At 37.3% G+C, this 17,308-nt stretch overlaps 1 protein-coding gene across 4 annotated transcripts in view; it reads left to right on the forward strand.

Annotated features, from left to right (window-relative positions):
- Nucleotides 1-17,308, forward strand: part of CNKSR2 (connector enhancer of kinase suppressor of Ras 2) — a 306,470-nt gene that overhangs the window by 82,872 nt on the left and 206,290 nt on the right. For all 4 annotated transcript variants that reach the window (XM_047075991.1, XM_047075992.1, XM_047075993.1 and 1 more), the window contains exon 3: nucleotides 10,134-10,336. In XM_047075991.1, coding sequence (XP_046931947.1) covers nucleotides 10,134-10,336 — 203 coding nt within the window. The remainder of the gene's footprint in view (nucleotides 1-10,133; nucleotides 10,337-17,308) is intronic.

Below are 17,308 nucleotides of genomic sequence, written 5' to 3' on the forward strand. Positions count from 1 at the left end.
TTTTGGTTTCGTTGATCTGCTCTACAGTTTTTTTAGATTCTATATTGTTTATTTCTGCTCTGATCTTTATTATTTCTCTTCTTCTGCTGGGTTTAGGCTGCCTTTGCTGTTCTGCTTCTATTTCCTTTAGGTGTGCTGTTAGATTTTGTATTTGGGATTTTTCTTGTTTCTTGAGATAGGCCTGGATTGCAATGTATTTTCCTCTCAGGACTGCCTTCGCTGCGTCCCAAAGCGTTTGGATTGTTGTATTTTCATTTTCGTTTGTTTCCATATATTTTTTGATTTCTTCTCTAATTGCCTGGTTGACCCACTCATTCGTTAGTAGGGTGTTCTTTAACCTCCACGCTTTTGGAGGTTTTCCAGACTTTTTCCTGTGGTTGATTTCAAGCTTCATAGCATTGTGGTCTGAAAGTATGCATGGTATAATTTCAATTCTTGTAAACTTATGAAGGGCTGTTTTGTGACCCAGTATATGATCTATCTTGGAGAATGTTCCATGTGCACTCGAGAAGAAAGTATATTCTGTTGCTTTGGGATGCAGAGTTCTAAATATATCTGTCAAGTCCATCTGATCCAGTGTCTCATTCAGGGCCCTTGTTTCTTTATTGACCGTGTGTCTAGATGATCTATCCATTTCTGTAAGTGGGGTGTTAAAGTCCCCAGCAATTACCACATTCTTATCAATAAGGTTGCTTCTGTTTATGAGTAATTGTTTTATATATTTGGGGGCTCCGGTATTCGGCGCATAGACATTTATAATTGTTAGCTCTTCCTGATGGATAGACCCTGTAACTATTATATAATGTCCTTCTTCATCTCTTGTTACAGCCTTTAATTTAAAGTCTAGTTTGTCTGATATAAGTATGGCTACTCCAGCTTTCTTCTGGCTTCCAGTAGCATGATAAATAGTTCTCCATCCCCTCACTCTGAATCTAAAGGTGTCCTCAGGTCTAAAATGAGTCTCTTGTAGACAGCAAATAGATGGGTCTTGTTTTTTTATCCATTCTGATACCCTATGTCTTTTGGTTGGCGCATTTAATCCATTTACATTCAGTGTTATTATAGAAAGATACGGGTTTAGAGTCATTGTGATGTCTGTATGTTTTGTGCTTGTAGTGATGTCTCTGGTACTTGGTCTCACAGGGTCCCCCTTAGGATCTCTTGTAGGGCTGGTTTAGTGGTGACAAATTCCTTCAGTTTTTGTTTGTTTGGGAAGACCTTTATCTCTCCTTCTATTCTAAATGACAGACTTGCTGGATAAAGGATTCTTGGCTGCATATTTTTGCTGTCTAGCACCCTGAAAATCTCGTGCCAATTCTTTCTGGCCTGCCAAGTTTCAAAAGAGAGATCAGTCACGAGTCTTATAGGTCTCCCTTTATATGTGAGGGCACGTTTACCCCTTGCTGCTTTCAGAATTTTCTCTTTATCCTTGTATTTTGCCAGTTTCACTATAATATGTCGTGCAGAAGATCGATTCAAGTTACGTCTGAAGGGAGTTCTCTGTGCCTCTTGGATTTCAATGCCTTTTTCCTTCCCCAGTTCAGGGAAGTTCTCAGCTATTATTTCTTCAAGTACCCCTTCAGCACCTTTCCCTCTCTCTTCCTCCTCTGGGATACCAATTATGCGTATATTATTTCTTTTTAGTGTATCACTTAGTTCTCTAATTTTCCCCTCATACTCCTGGATTTTTTTATCTCTCTTTTTCTCAGCTTCCTCTTTTTCCATAACTTTATCTTCTAGTTCACCTATTCTCTCCTCTGCCTCTTCCATCCGAGCCGTGGTGGTTTGCATTTTGTTTTCCATTTCCTTTAAAGCGTTTTTCAGCTCCTCGTGACTGTTCCTTAGTCCCCTGATGTCTGTAGCAAGAGATTCTCTGCTGTCCTGTATGCTGTTTTCCAGCCCAGCGATTAATTTTATGACTATTATTCTAAATTCACTTTCTGTTATATTATTTAAATCCTTTTTGATCAGCTCATTAGCTGTTGTTATTTCCTGGAGATTCTTCTGAGGGGAATTCTTCCGCTTGGTCATTTTGGATAGTCCCTGGTGTGGTGAGGGCCTGCAGGGCACTTCCCCTGTGCTGTGGTGTATAACTGGAGTTGGTGGGCGGGGCCGCAGTCCGACCTGATGTCTGCCCCCAGCCCACCGCTGGGGCCACAGTCAGACTGGTGTGTGCCTTCTCTTCCCCTCTCCTAGGGGCGGGATTCACTGTGGGGTGGCGTGGCCCGTCTGGGCTACTTGCACACTGCCAGGCTTGTGATGCTGGGGATCTGGCGTATTAGCTGGGGTGGGAAGGCAAGGTGCACGGCGGCAGAGGGGGGCAGGCTTAGCTCGCTTCTCCTTAGGTGATCCACTTCAGGAGGGGCCCTGTAGCAGCCGGAGGGAGTCAGATCGCTGCCGGAGGTTTGGCTCCGCAGAAGCACAGAGTTGGGTGTTTGCGCGGAGCGAGCAATTTCCCTGGCCGGAGCCGGTTCCCTTTGGGATTTTGGCTGGGGGATGGGCGGGGGAGATGGCGCTGGCTAGCGCCTTTGTTCCCCGCCAAACTGAGCTCTGTCGTCCGGGGGCTCCGCAGCTCACCCTCCCTTTGTCCTCCAGCCTTCCCGCTTTCCGAGCAGAGCTGTTCACTTATGACCTCCCAGACGCTAAGTCGCGCTTGCTGTCGGAACACAGTCCGTCAGGCCCCTCCGCTTTTGCAAGCCGGACTCGGGGGCTCTGCTTGGCCGGCGAGCCGCCCCTCCGCCCCGGCTCCCTCCCGCCAGTCCGTGGAGCGCGCACCGCCTCGCCGCCCTTTCTACCCTCTTCCGTGGGCCTCTCGTCTGCACTTGGGTCCGGTGACTCTGTTCTGCTAATCCTCTGGCGGTTTTCTGGGTTATTTAGGCAGGTGTAGGTGGAATCTAAGTGATCAGCAGGACGCGCGGTGAGCCCAGAGTCCTCCTACGCCGCCATCTTCCCAGAATCCTGCTGGTGCAATTTTGATTGGGGTTGCATTGAATGTGCAGATTGCTTTGGGTAGTATTGACATTTTAACAATATTTATTCTTCCAATCCATGAACACGGAATGTTCTTCCATTTCTTTGTATCTTCTTCAATTTCCTTCATAAGCTTTCTATAGTTTTCAGCATACAGATCTTTTACATCTTTGGTTAGGTTTGTTCCTAGGTATTTTATGCTTCTTGGTGCAATTGTGAATGGTATCAGTTTCTTTATTTGTCTTTCTGTTGCTTTATTATTAGTGTATAAGAATGCAACTGATTTCTGTATGTTAATTTTGTATCCTGTGACTTTGCTAAAATGATGTATCAGTTCTAGCAGACTTTTGGTGGAGTCTATCGGGTTTTACATATATAGTATCATCATCTTGAAAAAGTGAAAGCTTGACTTCATCATTGCCAATTTTGATGCCTTTGATTTCCTTTGGTATCTGATTGCTGATACTAGAACTTTCAACACTACATTAAACAACAGTGGTGAGAGTGGACATCCCTGTCGTGTTCCTGATCTCGGGGAAAGCTCCCAGCTTTTCCCCATTGAGGATGATATTCGCTGTGGGCTTTTCATAAATGGCTTTTATGATCTTTAAGTATGTTACTTCTATCCTGACTTTCTTGAGGGTTTTTATTAAGAAAGGATGCTTTTTCAATTTTGCGAAATGCTTTTTCTGCATCGATTGACAGGATCATATGGTTCTTATCTTTTCTTTCATTAAGGTGATGTATCACATTGACTGATTTGCGAATGTTGAACCAGCCCTGTAGCCCAGGAATGAATCCCACTTGATCATTGTGAATAATTCTTTATATATGCTGTTGAATTCGATTTGCTATTATGTTATTGAGAATTTTTGCATCCATATTCATCAGGGATATTGGCCTATAGTTCTCTTTTTTCCTGGGTCTCTGTCTGGTTTAAGAATAAAAGTAATGCTGGCTTCATAGAATGAGTCTGGAAGTTTTCCTTCCCTTTCTATTTTTTGGAACAGCTTGAGAAGGATAGGTATTATCTCTGCTTTAAATGCCTGGTAGAATTCCCCTGGGAAGCCATCTGGTCCTGGACTCTTATTTGTTGGGAGATTTTTGAAAACTGATTCAATTTCTTTGCTGGTTATGGGTCTGTTCAAGTTTTCTATTTCTTCCTGTTTGAGTTTTGGAAGTGTGTGGGTGCTTAGGAATTTGTCCATTTCTTCCAGGTTGTCCAGTTTGTTGGCATATAATTTTTCATAGTATTCCCTGATAATTGCCTGTATTTCTGAGGGATTTATTGTAATAATTCCATTTTCATTCATGATTTTGTCTGTTTGGGTCATCTCCCTTTTCTTTTTGAGAAGCCTGGCTAGAGGTTTATCAATTTTATTTTTTAAATAATCAACTTATTTCATTGATCTGCTCTACAGTTTTTTTTAGATTCTATATTGTTTATTTCTGCTCTGAACTTTATTATTTCTCTTCTTCTGCTGGGTTTGGGGTACTTTGCTGTTTTCCTTCTATTTCCTTTAGGTGTGCTGTTAGATTTTGTATTTGGCATTTTTCTTGTTTCTTGAGATAGGCCTGGATTGCAATGTATTTTCCTCTCAGGACTGCCTTCGCTGCATCCCAAAGCATTTGGATTGTTGTATTTTAATTTTCGTTTCTTTCCATATATTTTTTAATTTCTTCTCTAATTACCTGGTTGACCCATTCATTCTTTAGTAGGGTGTTCTTTAACCTCCATGCTTTTGGAGGTTTTCCAGACTTTTCCCTGTGGTTGATTTCAAGTTTCATAGCATTGTGGTCTGAAAGTGTGCATGGTATGATCTCAATTCTTTTATACTTATGAAGGGCTGTTTTGTGACCCAGTGTGTGATCTATCTTGGAGAATGTTCCATGTTCACTCGAGAAGAAAGTATATTCTGTTGCTTTGGGAGGCAGAGTTCTAAATATATCTGTCAAGTCCATCTGATCCAATGTATCATTCAGGGCCCTTATTTCCTTATTGATCCTGTGTCTAGCTGATCTATCCATTGTTGTAAGTGGGGTATTAAAGTCCCCTGCAATTACCACATTATTATCAATAAAGTTGCTTATGTTTGTGATGAATTGTTTTATATATTTGGGGGCTTGCTCCCATATTCAGTGCATAGACATTTATTATTGTTAGCTCTTCCTGATGGATAAACCCTGTAATTATTATATAATGCCCTTCTTCATCTCTTGTTACAGCCTTTAATTTAAAGTCTAGTTTGTCTGATATAAGTATGGCTACTCCAGCTTCCTTTTGACTTCCAGTAGCATGATAAATAGTTCTCCATCCCCTCACTTTCAATCTGAAGCTGTCCTCAGGTCTAAAATGAGTCTCTTGTAGACAGCAAATAGATGGGTCTTGTTTTTTTTATCCATTCTGATACCCTATGTCTTTTGGTTGGAGCATTTAGTCCATTTACATTCAATGTTATTATGGAAAGATATGGGTTTAGAGTCATTGTGATGTCTGTAGGTTTCATGCTTGTAGTGATGTCTCTGGTACTTTCTGGTCCTTGCAACATTTCACTCACAGTATGCCCCTTAGGATCTTTTGTAGGGATGGTTGAGTGGCGATGAATTCCTTCAGTTTTTGTTTGTTTCAGATAACCTTTATCTCTTGTTCTATTCTGAATGACAGACTTGCTGAATAAAGGATTCTCAGCTGCCTTTTTTTTTTTCTGTTCATCACATTGAAGATTTCCTGCCATTCCTTTCTGGCCTTCCAAGTTTCAGTAGATAGGTCTGCTACTATTGTTATGTGTCTACCTTTGTAAGTTAGAGCCTGTTTATCCCTAGCTACTTTCAGAATTCTCTCTTTATCCTTGTATTTTGCCAGCTTCACTATGATGTGTCATGCAGAAGATCGATTCAAGTTATGTCTGAAGGGAGTTCTCTGTGCCTCTTGGATTTCATTGCCTTTTTCTTTCCCCAGATCAGGGAAGTTCTCAACTATGATTTGTTCAAGTACACCTTCAGCCCCTTTCTCTCTCTTCTTCTTCTTCTGGAATTCCTATGATACAGATATTGTTCCATTTGATTGCATGACTTAGTTCTCTAATTCTCCCCTCATACTCCTGGATTTTTTTATCTCTCTTTTTCTCAGCTTCCTCTTTTTCCATAATTTTATCTTCTAATTCACCTATTCTCTCTTCTGCCTCTTCAATCTGTGGTATGGCCGCCTCCATTTTATTTTGCCTTTCATTTATAGCATTTTTTAGCTCCTCAAGAGTATTTCTTAGTCCCTTGATCTCTGTAGCAATAGATTCTCTGGTGTCCTCTATGCTTTTTTCAAGCCCAGTAATTAATTTTATGACTATTATTCTAAATTCTTGTTCCGTTATATTGCTTAAGTCATTTTTGATCAATTCGTTAGCTGTCGCTATTTCCTGGAGTTTCTTTTGAGGAGAATTCTTCTGTTTAGTCATTTTGGGTAGTCCCTGCGGTAGCTCCAAACTGCAGGGCACTTCTCCTGTGCTGTCGGGAGTAACCTGTGTTGGTGGGCGGGGCTGCAATCAGACCCAATGTCTGCCCCCAGCCCACCGCTGGGGCCACAGTCAGACTGGTGTGTACCTTATATTCCCCTCTCCCAGGGGCAGGACTCACTGTGGAGTGGTGTGGCCCCTTTCTGGGCTGCTTGCTCACTGCCAGGCTCTTGGTGCTGCTTCCATGGGATCTGGCCAATGGCGTATTAGCTGGAGTGGATAGGCAAGGTGCACAGGGGTGGTTGGGGCTGGCTTAGCTTGCTTTGCCATGGGTGGTCCGCTGTGGGAGGGGCCCTGCAGCACTGAGAGGGAGGCAGGCCCATTGGAGGGATGGCTCCACAGAAGTACAGCATTGGGCATTTGCACAGTGCAAGCAAGTTCAGTGAAGGGAACTGGTTGCCTTTGGAATTTTGGCTGGGTAATGGGAGAGGGACATGGTGCTTGCCAGCTCCTTTGTTCCCCCGCTGAGCTGAGTTCTGTCTTCCGGGGCTCAACACTCTCCCTCCTGGCATCCTCTCACCTTTCCCGCTTTCTGAGAGCAGAGCTATTGACTTTTAACATTCCAGATGTTAAGCCCTGCTGGCTGTCGGAACTCATGGAGTCCAGCCCCTCTGCTTTTGCAAGCCAGACTTCAGGGGCTCTGCCCTGCCGGGCGGGCTGCCCCTCCACCACCCCGGCTGGCTCCTGCCAGTCTGTGTAGCACACACCGCCTCTCTGCCCTTCCTACCCTCTTCCGTGGGCCTCTTGTCTACGCTTGGCTCCCGAGGGTGCATTTTGCTAGTCTTCTGGCATTTTTCTGGGTTATTTAGGCAGATGTGGGTGGAATCTAAGCGATCAGCAGGACGCGGTGAGCCCAGTGTCTTCCTACACCACCATCTTCCCAGTTCTGGACTCTCTTAGGCCATTGGGAGGTGAACTGAGAGCTTGGAAGACCCCTACCACAGTCCCTGGAACACAGGCAGGGCCTGATTAGGTTCCTCTCTAATGAACTATTACTATCATTGAGCTTCTCTAAAAAATTATTGTAATGTGTTTGTAAACAAATATTTCTTCATGAAAATCATTAATACACAAAAATTAAAAAAAATACTTGTCTACTTCAAGAAAAATGCTTTAATACAGGGGAAAACTTCCAAAAATATGTCAGGAAAGCATTTCAGATATATCATTTAAGTTTAGTTCATATAGTCTCCAAAGGGCAGCTGGGAATGAGCTTTGGAGGGGACCGGCACATGTCCTTCAACTTGCAGAAGGCCTTATCCTTCCTCCAAAGAGTGAGCAATGTGCATATTCAGATGTGATTAAAGATCTTTACAAGGGGAGATTATTTGTGATTATCCCTGTGGGCTCTAAATCCAATCACAAGTGTCCTAATGAGGGAGAGGCAGGGGGATTTGGCCCACACAGAAGAGGTGGCCATGTGATCTCAGGAGCAGAGACAGGCGTTATAATGGCCACAAATCAAGGAATAACAACAACTACCAGATGCTGTCAGAGGCAAGATTAGAGCCTCCGGAAGAAGCATGGACCTGCCAACACTGTGACTTCAGCCCAGTAATAGTGATTTTGGATTTCTGATCTCCAAAGTTCAAGAAAATAAATTTCTGTTGTTTTAAGCCAAATAAGTGAATAAATAATTTGATATAATTATAAGTTGTTCTTATCTAGCCACTAGAGAGTATCCTTAATAACCTTATAAAAAGATTTCCTACTTAATATACTGCCACACTGGACAAAATCTCCCAAATGCTTCACAGATAATCCATACTCAGATGCAAGAGAATCTGAAGAGAATGTTGTTTTATTTGTGCAAACAAAACCTTTTTACTTGAGAGAATATTGCAATTCATATTTAGTAGTGAATGTTGAATAGACTATTTTTTTAAAAAAACAAGCCCATGACTCCAAAAGGAATGTTCTTAAATTCTTAGCAAAGAACATTCAGACTTGTATCACTATTAAATCTTCACTGGTAACATACATAACTTGGTATTTAATGTTTAAGTGTGCAAACTCCTCTGATCCCTCCTTTTTCTCCTCTAAGTTACTTTTCTTAAATTACTATAGAAGAAATAAATCGAAATTTCATATCAAGTAGGTACCCAGTGCTTATTGACTTAATAATACAGCTAAATTTATTCTGCCATTTGCTTCCTTTTTTCATACCCCTAGTGTTTTATCCCCCATTTTGCTTATGCATCGCCTCACATATAGCCTGGTGACTTGTAGTTCCATTCTGAACTCTGTCTACTCTAAGCTCTCCAAACACAGGGGAGAATCTCTTTGTGCCACATTGTTCTCAACTGTAAAAGGAGCGTAAGTCAAAATTAGAATTTATTTGGGCCTCAGAGGCTATCTAAAATTCTTTGGGTCTTATGATTTTCTATAAGGTAATAAATAACATTTTTTATTTATATGTGACAATAATGTACATGCTGCTGAATAGTTTGATCAAGGTCATCCTTTGGGCAGGTTAACAAGCTTTTTTTGGAGATGTTTTACAAGTCACAATTAGCTGTTTTAAAATTTAATTGTAACTGGGGCACCTGGGTGGCTCAGTCGGTTGAGCATCCAACTTTGGCTCAGGTCATGATCTCGCAGTTTGTGGGTTCAAGCCCTGTGTCAGGCTCTGTGCTGACAGCTCGGAGCCTGGAGCCTGCTTCGGATTCTGTGTCTCTGTCTCTCTCTGCCCCTCCCCCACTTGTGCTCTGTCTCTATCAAAAATAAATAAAATGTCAAAAAAAATTAATTGTAACTTATGAAATCTTTCCCTAAAGTTTATTTGTGGAGGTCTTATAGTATTTCCTATTGAATGCAGTAAAAAGAAAAAAGCTTATTTATAAATATTTATTCATATAACTTCTTTCCACATTAATACATAGGCAATATTTATGGTTAAATAATAAATATTACTAGAAATTCAAAGTGAGACCGAGGAAAGTAAGAAAACATACTTAGCAAAAAATCAGTATAATTGCTTTAGATATGCTTCATATTTGTGAGCTAGTGTAACCATGACAAAAATAAAAATAAGTTTAGTTTCATAATTTCTGTTATAAAAAGGAGAAAGTTTATTGGTTTCACTAAGGAATCATTTTTTTCTTGTACCATATTATAGAAGAAATTTTTTATGTGAGTCATGGAGAGGACACAGAATAAAGCTATATTGGATATGATTTATTTCTTGCTTTTTCATTTTATAGTTGAGTTGTGCTTTCTTTACTCACTTTGAGACTACAGAATTTTTAATAGCATCTACATTCATGACTATGCATATGCTAATAGAATAGATACTAAAGATAATTATTGATAAAAATGAATTTCACAACTAAATGGACTTGGTTTAAAAGAAAAACATTTATGTGTCTTAGTGATCTTTCTTTCTTGTGTGGCAGAATTCCAAGATATAATGCCCTCATCTTTGCTTGTTCTTATTAGCACCTAACACATTTTATTGTGATTTGTTTATCTGACATTTCCCCAGATCCTCACTTAACTGTGGGTTCTGCTAGGCCAGGAATACTATCTTAGTCATTTGTAATTCTAAATACTAATTTTGTTACCTGTACATAGTAACGTACTCAGTAAATATTTTAGTGAATGAATGTAATACTGAATTTAAGTTTATTTGTTTTCTCTCTTTTTATAATTCAGAATTATGGCTTGGAAACAGAGAATCTAAAAACCCTTTCTCACAAGTTGAATGCATCTGCCAAAAATCTACAGAATTTTATAACAGGGAGGAGAAGGAGTGGCCATTATGATGGGAGAACCAGCCGAAAATTGCCAAATGACTTTTTGACTTCAGTTGTGGACCTGATAGGAGCAGCCAAGAGTCTGCTTGCCTGGTTGGACAGGTAAAATCTTCCACATGTTTCATAAGTAATCCTCCTCAGGTACTAGCTTGAATATAACATTATTTCATGTATTCTTGTGAAAGGATTGGACAGGTAGAGGAATATCAAGTGACAAGTGTCTAATTATGATTCACCACAATATAAGGGTATCATCAAATAGATATTAATTGTTTGTAAAGTTTTATATCTATGTAGCCAATTAATAATTAGTCCCTGACACTTTCAGAATACCTTAACTGCTTTATAAGCAAAGTCATTTTCGCCTGTCATAACAAGATTTATAGAACTGTTTTGTCTCCTAATTTTCTTTATTCTTTGAATTAATTGGTCATATTTAAGGAAGTGACCATTAGGATTCTATTTGCTGTTTTAAGTAAGGTAATTAGACACTGACACTTTCATAGATTGCATTGCATGTCTTCTTACCCTTGCTTTATTCATCATTTGTTATTACGTTGCACAATCTTAGATATCATAAACATAGTTTTAGGTTTTTTTCTAGTTTAGTTTTTATTTGTCTTGGAACACATAAAATAACAAAAGTTTTCATGATATAAAATGAAAAAGATTAAAATTGAATATGTGATTAAACATTGTAATGGTAAAACAAATTACAATTTAAAAAATTAAGCTCTTTATTTTCATTTTTAGAATTTTGTTGTAAGAGATATGTACTATGTTATAATGGTTACATAACCAAATTTTAAAAAACATTTTATCTCTCATAAGAAACTCCAGCAATATAAAATTTTACCAGAATTCTTTCTTGAGTAAATGTCAGTAGGATATATATTATATATAACATTTTGGCTTTTTAAAAATATGAGGCCTTATATTATAAATAAAGTATTTGTATTTTTAAAGTAAAAGTTAAGATAATTTAACTTTATTCTATATTATCTAAATTTATATATATTAATAATAACATACAGCATGATGATAATAAATCCAGATCTTAATACTAAGCTCTGTGTTATTAGCTTTTTGACAATTAATTGGTGGACAGCGTGTTTCTTTTCCATTATGACATGATTAAAATTTAATTCTCATCATTGTCTAAACTACATTTATCAACTGATTAAATTGTTTACATTTTAAATATATAAATTCTACAAGTTTCATAATGATCTTTAGGTAAAATATATTTAACATATGGCTTAGTCCTTAAGCAGTGTAATATATTTGTTTCAGAAGGCTTCTCACTAATTAGAAAGGCTTCTCACATACTCAATTTTTGTTACATCCTCTTAAACTATCATCTGCTCTATAATTGTGAATTTGCTCGGTCTCAGTATTTGTATTTAGTAAATTTCATTATATATATTTTTTACACTGGTACTTGTGAAATATATTAATAAAAAGAATAATTAGAGAATGTTGTTACTTTTTTGTGGCAGATATGGCTGTTTATAAAAACATACAAAAAGCTTCTAGAACACTACGATGGTTTCTCACATTTTATTGTATTACATAATTTTTTATGGTAACGTTATTTTTATCATGTAAGAAGATGCTTTTAGTAAATGCCAGTTAACCTACAAACACATATGAGTGCATACACACATACAAAAAACACATACAAACACATGCATAAAAATCCATCAATGGTGTTTTGAGTTTGTTTCATAGAAAGAGAAAACATGATAAAAAGCCTGAAGGAAATAATTTAAATCATCTGCTTGGCTTTCATTGCTGCAAAGGTTTTCACAATGCTTATTTTGTATTCCATCATACCACGATGATTGATTAAATCAAAGACCATTTAACATTTTGACCATAAAAATGAAATATGTACTTGGAAGAAAAAAAAGACAATATTATGATAACTTTAAAATCATCTGCTGAGACTGTAAATTGAAAAAAGAAACTGAAGTTTATATTTTGAAGATCTTTCACAGAAAAGTTCAGGTCCAGGCTGGCTTGACTATAATGATGATCCTTTAACAAGCTTAAGTTTTAAAGAGGAAAGAAGGAGAAAAAAATTTTTTTGCCATGCTAAGGCACTTGGACTTATGCTGAAAGCCTTGGGAACCTGTTTAGGGTCATTGTGTTTAGACCTGTGGATTTTGATAATTACTAGAGCTGTAGTTTTAGGAAAAATTAAAGAAGAGTAAGGGTGAAAGAAGGAAAACTAACTTAAGAGGCTATTTTAGGAATTAATCATGCTGCTGCTACATCAGTTAATCATGCTGATGATTCTGATGCTAATACCTCCAGCCACACTCATTTAATCAAAGCAATCCTAGGAGGGTTGTCTTCATTTCATAGATAGGACAACTAGCACTTATAGAGGTTAAATTCAAAACCAAATGGCAAGTAAGTGGTGGAGCCATGATTCAGTCCAGGCATCTGACTACAGAGTTGATCCTGCTCTTTACTGAAGTTTTTAATTAGAGAAACAACAGTGAAGATGGAATAATGTCAGAGATATTTATGCAGACAAATAAGAATCCAGGACAGGTAAGATCTAGAGACTATGGGAGGCATCTAGGTATCTGACTTGACTGGCCCAGTTGATGTTGATGCCATTATCAATAGAGGAGGAACAGGTTATGGTGGAAGATGAATGTTGAATTGAGTGTCAGGCATGATAAATTGTGCAAAGGTCTTTAGAGTATTGCTGCTCAGAAAAGATGTATGATCAGTAGAGATTTGGGAATAGTTAAAATAGAGATGATAAAGTCATGGATATATTAATATGGTGGTTTAAGGAGCTTTTTAGAATGGATTCCTTTTATCCTGCTCCATTTGTGTTCCATAACACTTATACCCTTCTAAGACTATATAATTTACTTATATATTATTGTTTCTGTCTGATTATATGATGTATGCTTCAAGAGAGCAGGGATATTCATCTGATTTGTTCACTGCTGTCAGAATTATCTAGAAGAGTTCCTGGCCTGTAGTGGGTGCTCAATAAATATTTTGAGTAAAAGAAGAGAACTGGGATAGGGAGTGAGCTTTGTGAACCACCAACAACTGAAGGTTGAGTAGAAATGCTGCTTGTGGAAAAAAATGAGAAGGCATAACCGAAAAGGTAGGAGAGAATTAAATGAGAGTGGGGTCATGGAAGCTAAGGGAACAAAGAGGTTTTCTTAAATTTTTGTGGGTTTTTTTTTTTTGAGAATTCAGTATTGGTTTTTTTTCCCAACTTTATTGAGCTGTAATTGACATATAACTGTGTAAGTTTAAGGTGTACAACATGGTGATTTGATACACATATATATTGTGAAATGATTACTGCAGTAGGATTAGTTAATACATCCATCACCTTTTTTTGTGCGAGTAGTAAGAACATGTAAGATGGAAGTAAAGAGTTTTATGGGGAAAAGGAAGAGGTCTGTAAGATCAAATGCTGCTAAGTGATTAGGTAGGGTAAGGACTGAAAGTGTGTGGTGCATGAGGGAATCAGGATATATGTGTTGTCCAGTTTAGTGGTTTTATTTAGAAGTCATGAAAACTGGATGCATGAGTTGGTTATGAGTTAAAAGTGAGAACTCCTCTATGGGGCGCCTGGGTGGGTCAGTTGTTTAAGCTTCGGACTTCAGCTCAAGTCATGATCTCAAGGTTCCTGAGTTTGAGCCCCTCATCAGGCTCTGTGCTGACAGCTCAGAGCCTGCAGCCTGCTTCCGATTCTGTGTCTCCCTGTCTCTGCCCCTTGCTCACTCACATTCTATCTCTCTTTCCAAAATAAATAAACATTAATTTTGTTTTAAAAAAAAGTAAGTGAGATCTCCTCTTTGAAGAAATTTTTCTTTGAAGTGGTGTGTAGTTTGGAATAGTTTTGTGTAATATTAACTTCCCCTTTTCATAAATTCTTAATCCCATAGTGGTGCTAGGAAAGAGGAAAGGTAAATGATGAATGGTTACTTCTTTATTTGGGAGCTTAACTTTGCTTCCTCCTCTGCCATGGATTGTATGAATATCTTAACTGTTCCTTGGCTAAATTTCAGAAGGTCCTGAAATCAATTTAAATGTAATAGAACTTTATCTGTAACCATGCCAGGTGAAATGTTTAGGCTCTTTGTTTTCCTGACAAGTAACCCAGACTTTTGTCAGAGATTATTAGTGGGTTTGTATTTAAGTTATATTTTTATTCCTTTCAAAGAAAAAAATGTTTTCTAGGTAGCAACAAGAACACAAGACAACACTTCACATGTCCTCTTGTTTCATTATGTCCTACAAGCTACACAGGAAACAAAACACATAATCATTGCTAGAATAGCCACAAGAGCAGTGTTCTAAATTACCATTATTTTGAGTCCCAGCCAAAATGCATCATGAAATAGTGCAGAGGAGTAGAAGGCTGAGAAAGAGTTGAATTTCAGCTCTCCCTCTAGTCCTGGGTAATCTTGAACATTAACTTCTGTTTTTATTTTCTTTTTAGAATAGGATGTAAAACCTGCAGAATTTGAAGTTCTCTTCTAAGCACTAATATTCTATAATTCATTGACCTTGTTCACCAAAGCTATATGAGCAATATATCCAACTTATTTCCTTCTAAATAATATCAAAGAATGAACACTAACAACATTTGTTAATTACTTATAGAATCATGATTTAACTCCCTGCCTCTTCTCTAAATAAATTCAGTTAATATTTTTAAGTTCTAGAACAAAACTAATCTCTTTATGCTTTCTTTATAAAATGTAAGACTGTGCCTTGTTTATTTTTGTTTGCTTTTGAAGAACATAAAACTTAGGTATTTAATTATAAAATTCCATAGAAATGATGTTGACCAAAAATTCTTAATATTTTGATCTGTTGATGTAGATTTATTTTAATTTAAAGAAACAGTGATATACATTTTTTCATCAAAAATTTTTTTGCATTTGGGGAGAACTTGCATGCACAGCAATATGATATGGGTTTATTACAATTTCTTTTGTATCACTTTAAGGGGGAAAAAGGAAAAGAAACAATAGGTGAAAATCTTTAATATATTTGTAGATACTGAACTAGATGCTTTCTATATATCAACTCATTGAATTCTCATAAGGCAGGTATCATTATCTCCATTTTACATATGAAACAGTAAGTAATTTGCCTAAAGTCATTCATCTAGCATGAAAATTAAAATTTGAATCTATTTTTGTCTGATACCAAAGTGCTTCTTGTTTCTCATTTGTGATTTTCCTTTGTCATGCTACATCTCCTTTCGAATGTTGACTAATTCTCAGAAACTTTGAGGAAGTTATTCTTAGAAATGCTGCATAAATAAACATTTATTTTCATTTTGGTATTGCTCTTCAAGTGCTGAACAAGAGTGCAACTTTTCTCTTTTTTTTTTGCCTGGATACTTAAAAATCACTATATAGAATTTTTATTTGTATAAAGTGTAGTTCACATTCTACTTTGAAGTCCTCAGTGAGATATCTTTTAAATCGTTGAAAACCTTTTGAATGTTTAAGAATTAAAAGTTACAGAAAAGATGTTTGCAATTCACAAAAACTTCAATTTCAGTGGAGCTTTCATTCAAATAAAATTCATTTTTAAAAACCAGCTCCTTACATTTCTTCTTAAAAATTTTTCTTTAATGTTTATTTATTTTTGAGAGAGAGAGAGAGAGAGAGAGAGAGAGAACAAGTATGAGAGGGCCAGAGAGAGATACACACACACACACAGAATCCCAAGCAGGCTCCGGGCTCTGAGCTGTCAGCACAGAGCCCAAAGCGGGACTCGAGCTCAGAACCATGAGATCATGACCTGGGCCGAAGTCTGACACTTAACCTACTGAGCCACCCACGCACCCCTACATTTGTTAAATCATATAAAATCAAATGGTGACAAAATTGCTTTTTTTCTCCCATTTTAAATATTAACTTGAATGAAGCAGCAGCCTTTTCCAGAGGAAAAGCTTCAGACATGAATCACATTTGGTAGCTTTACTATTTATTTTCAATGCATGGTTTACTTGTCTATTTTTAACCTGAATCCCGCTGTTCTTCACACCTCATCTTTCCTACAGTTTTATATGGCTTTGCCAAGTCAATCTATACTTGCGGGTTTATGGATTACTGTATTTATCACGATGTACAGTAACATCATTAACAGTATTCTAAGTATTATTTATAGAAAAAGTTTATTTTGCTATTTATACTGAAAGTTTATTATTTTCTCTCATTTTTAGTATTAATATATAATTCTAATGTTTCTAAAATACCTTTCAAGACCATTCTGTTTTGAAGTGATCAATGAGATATCTTTTTATATCATTGAAAACCTTTTAAATGTTTTAAGCATAAGAGTAGGGTGATAAGGAAAAAAATATTTTCTTTGAAATCTTTAGCCTTATCTAAAAAAATGGTTGAACTGATTTCTTTCATGATGGGAAACTATAGGACAAAAATGAATTCTATAACAGGAAAAAAATTATAAAAACCAAACTGCCACAAACAGTACCACATACTGTGGCCTATTCTTTGGTCTTCTTTCCTCTCCTGTGCTCACTGCTCTCACTTGGTACTTGTTCCAGAGAGAAGCACTAATGTTAGCACTGCTGCTGTTCATGGACTGCCCCTCAGGCTCAGCAGTGCCAGCCTGAGAAATAGTAAGGCATTCCAGATGTCCTTTTTAACTTCTTAGCTTTTTAACTTTCCTTATTGGCTTCTAATTTGCTTAGCATTTCTGAACCATTAATAACTTTTCCATAAATGTAATACTTTTGTTTGAAAAGAACATATAAAGAATACTGTCTTAGAGGGTCATCAACATTTGCATTTGCAAGAGGTATAAGCATTGTATTATCTATATGATGATTTAAGAGGAACAGTTGCTTAACTTTTAAGTTCTAAATAGGATAGTTCCTGTAGTGGCCATTTATTAATGAGCCAAGAATTTCTTTTTAACTTTCTGGCCTCAAGAAGCTTTCCTGCCATGAATTTAATTTCCTTTACTTGGAGTCACTATGTTCTTTTTTTAAGTAGGCTGAGCTCTAGCTTGGTTTTTTTTTCCAGACTGAAGAATAAATTC

This window comes from Lynx rufus, unplaced genomic scaffold, assembly GCF_022079265.1.
Source record: "Lynx rufus isolate CCGP_SWC_20201006 ecotype Redwood Valley unplaced genomic scaffold, mLynRuf1.p SCAF_14, whole genome shotgun sequence".
NCBI lineage: Eukaryota > Metazoa > Chordata > Mammalia > Carnivora > Felidae > Lynx > Lynx rufus.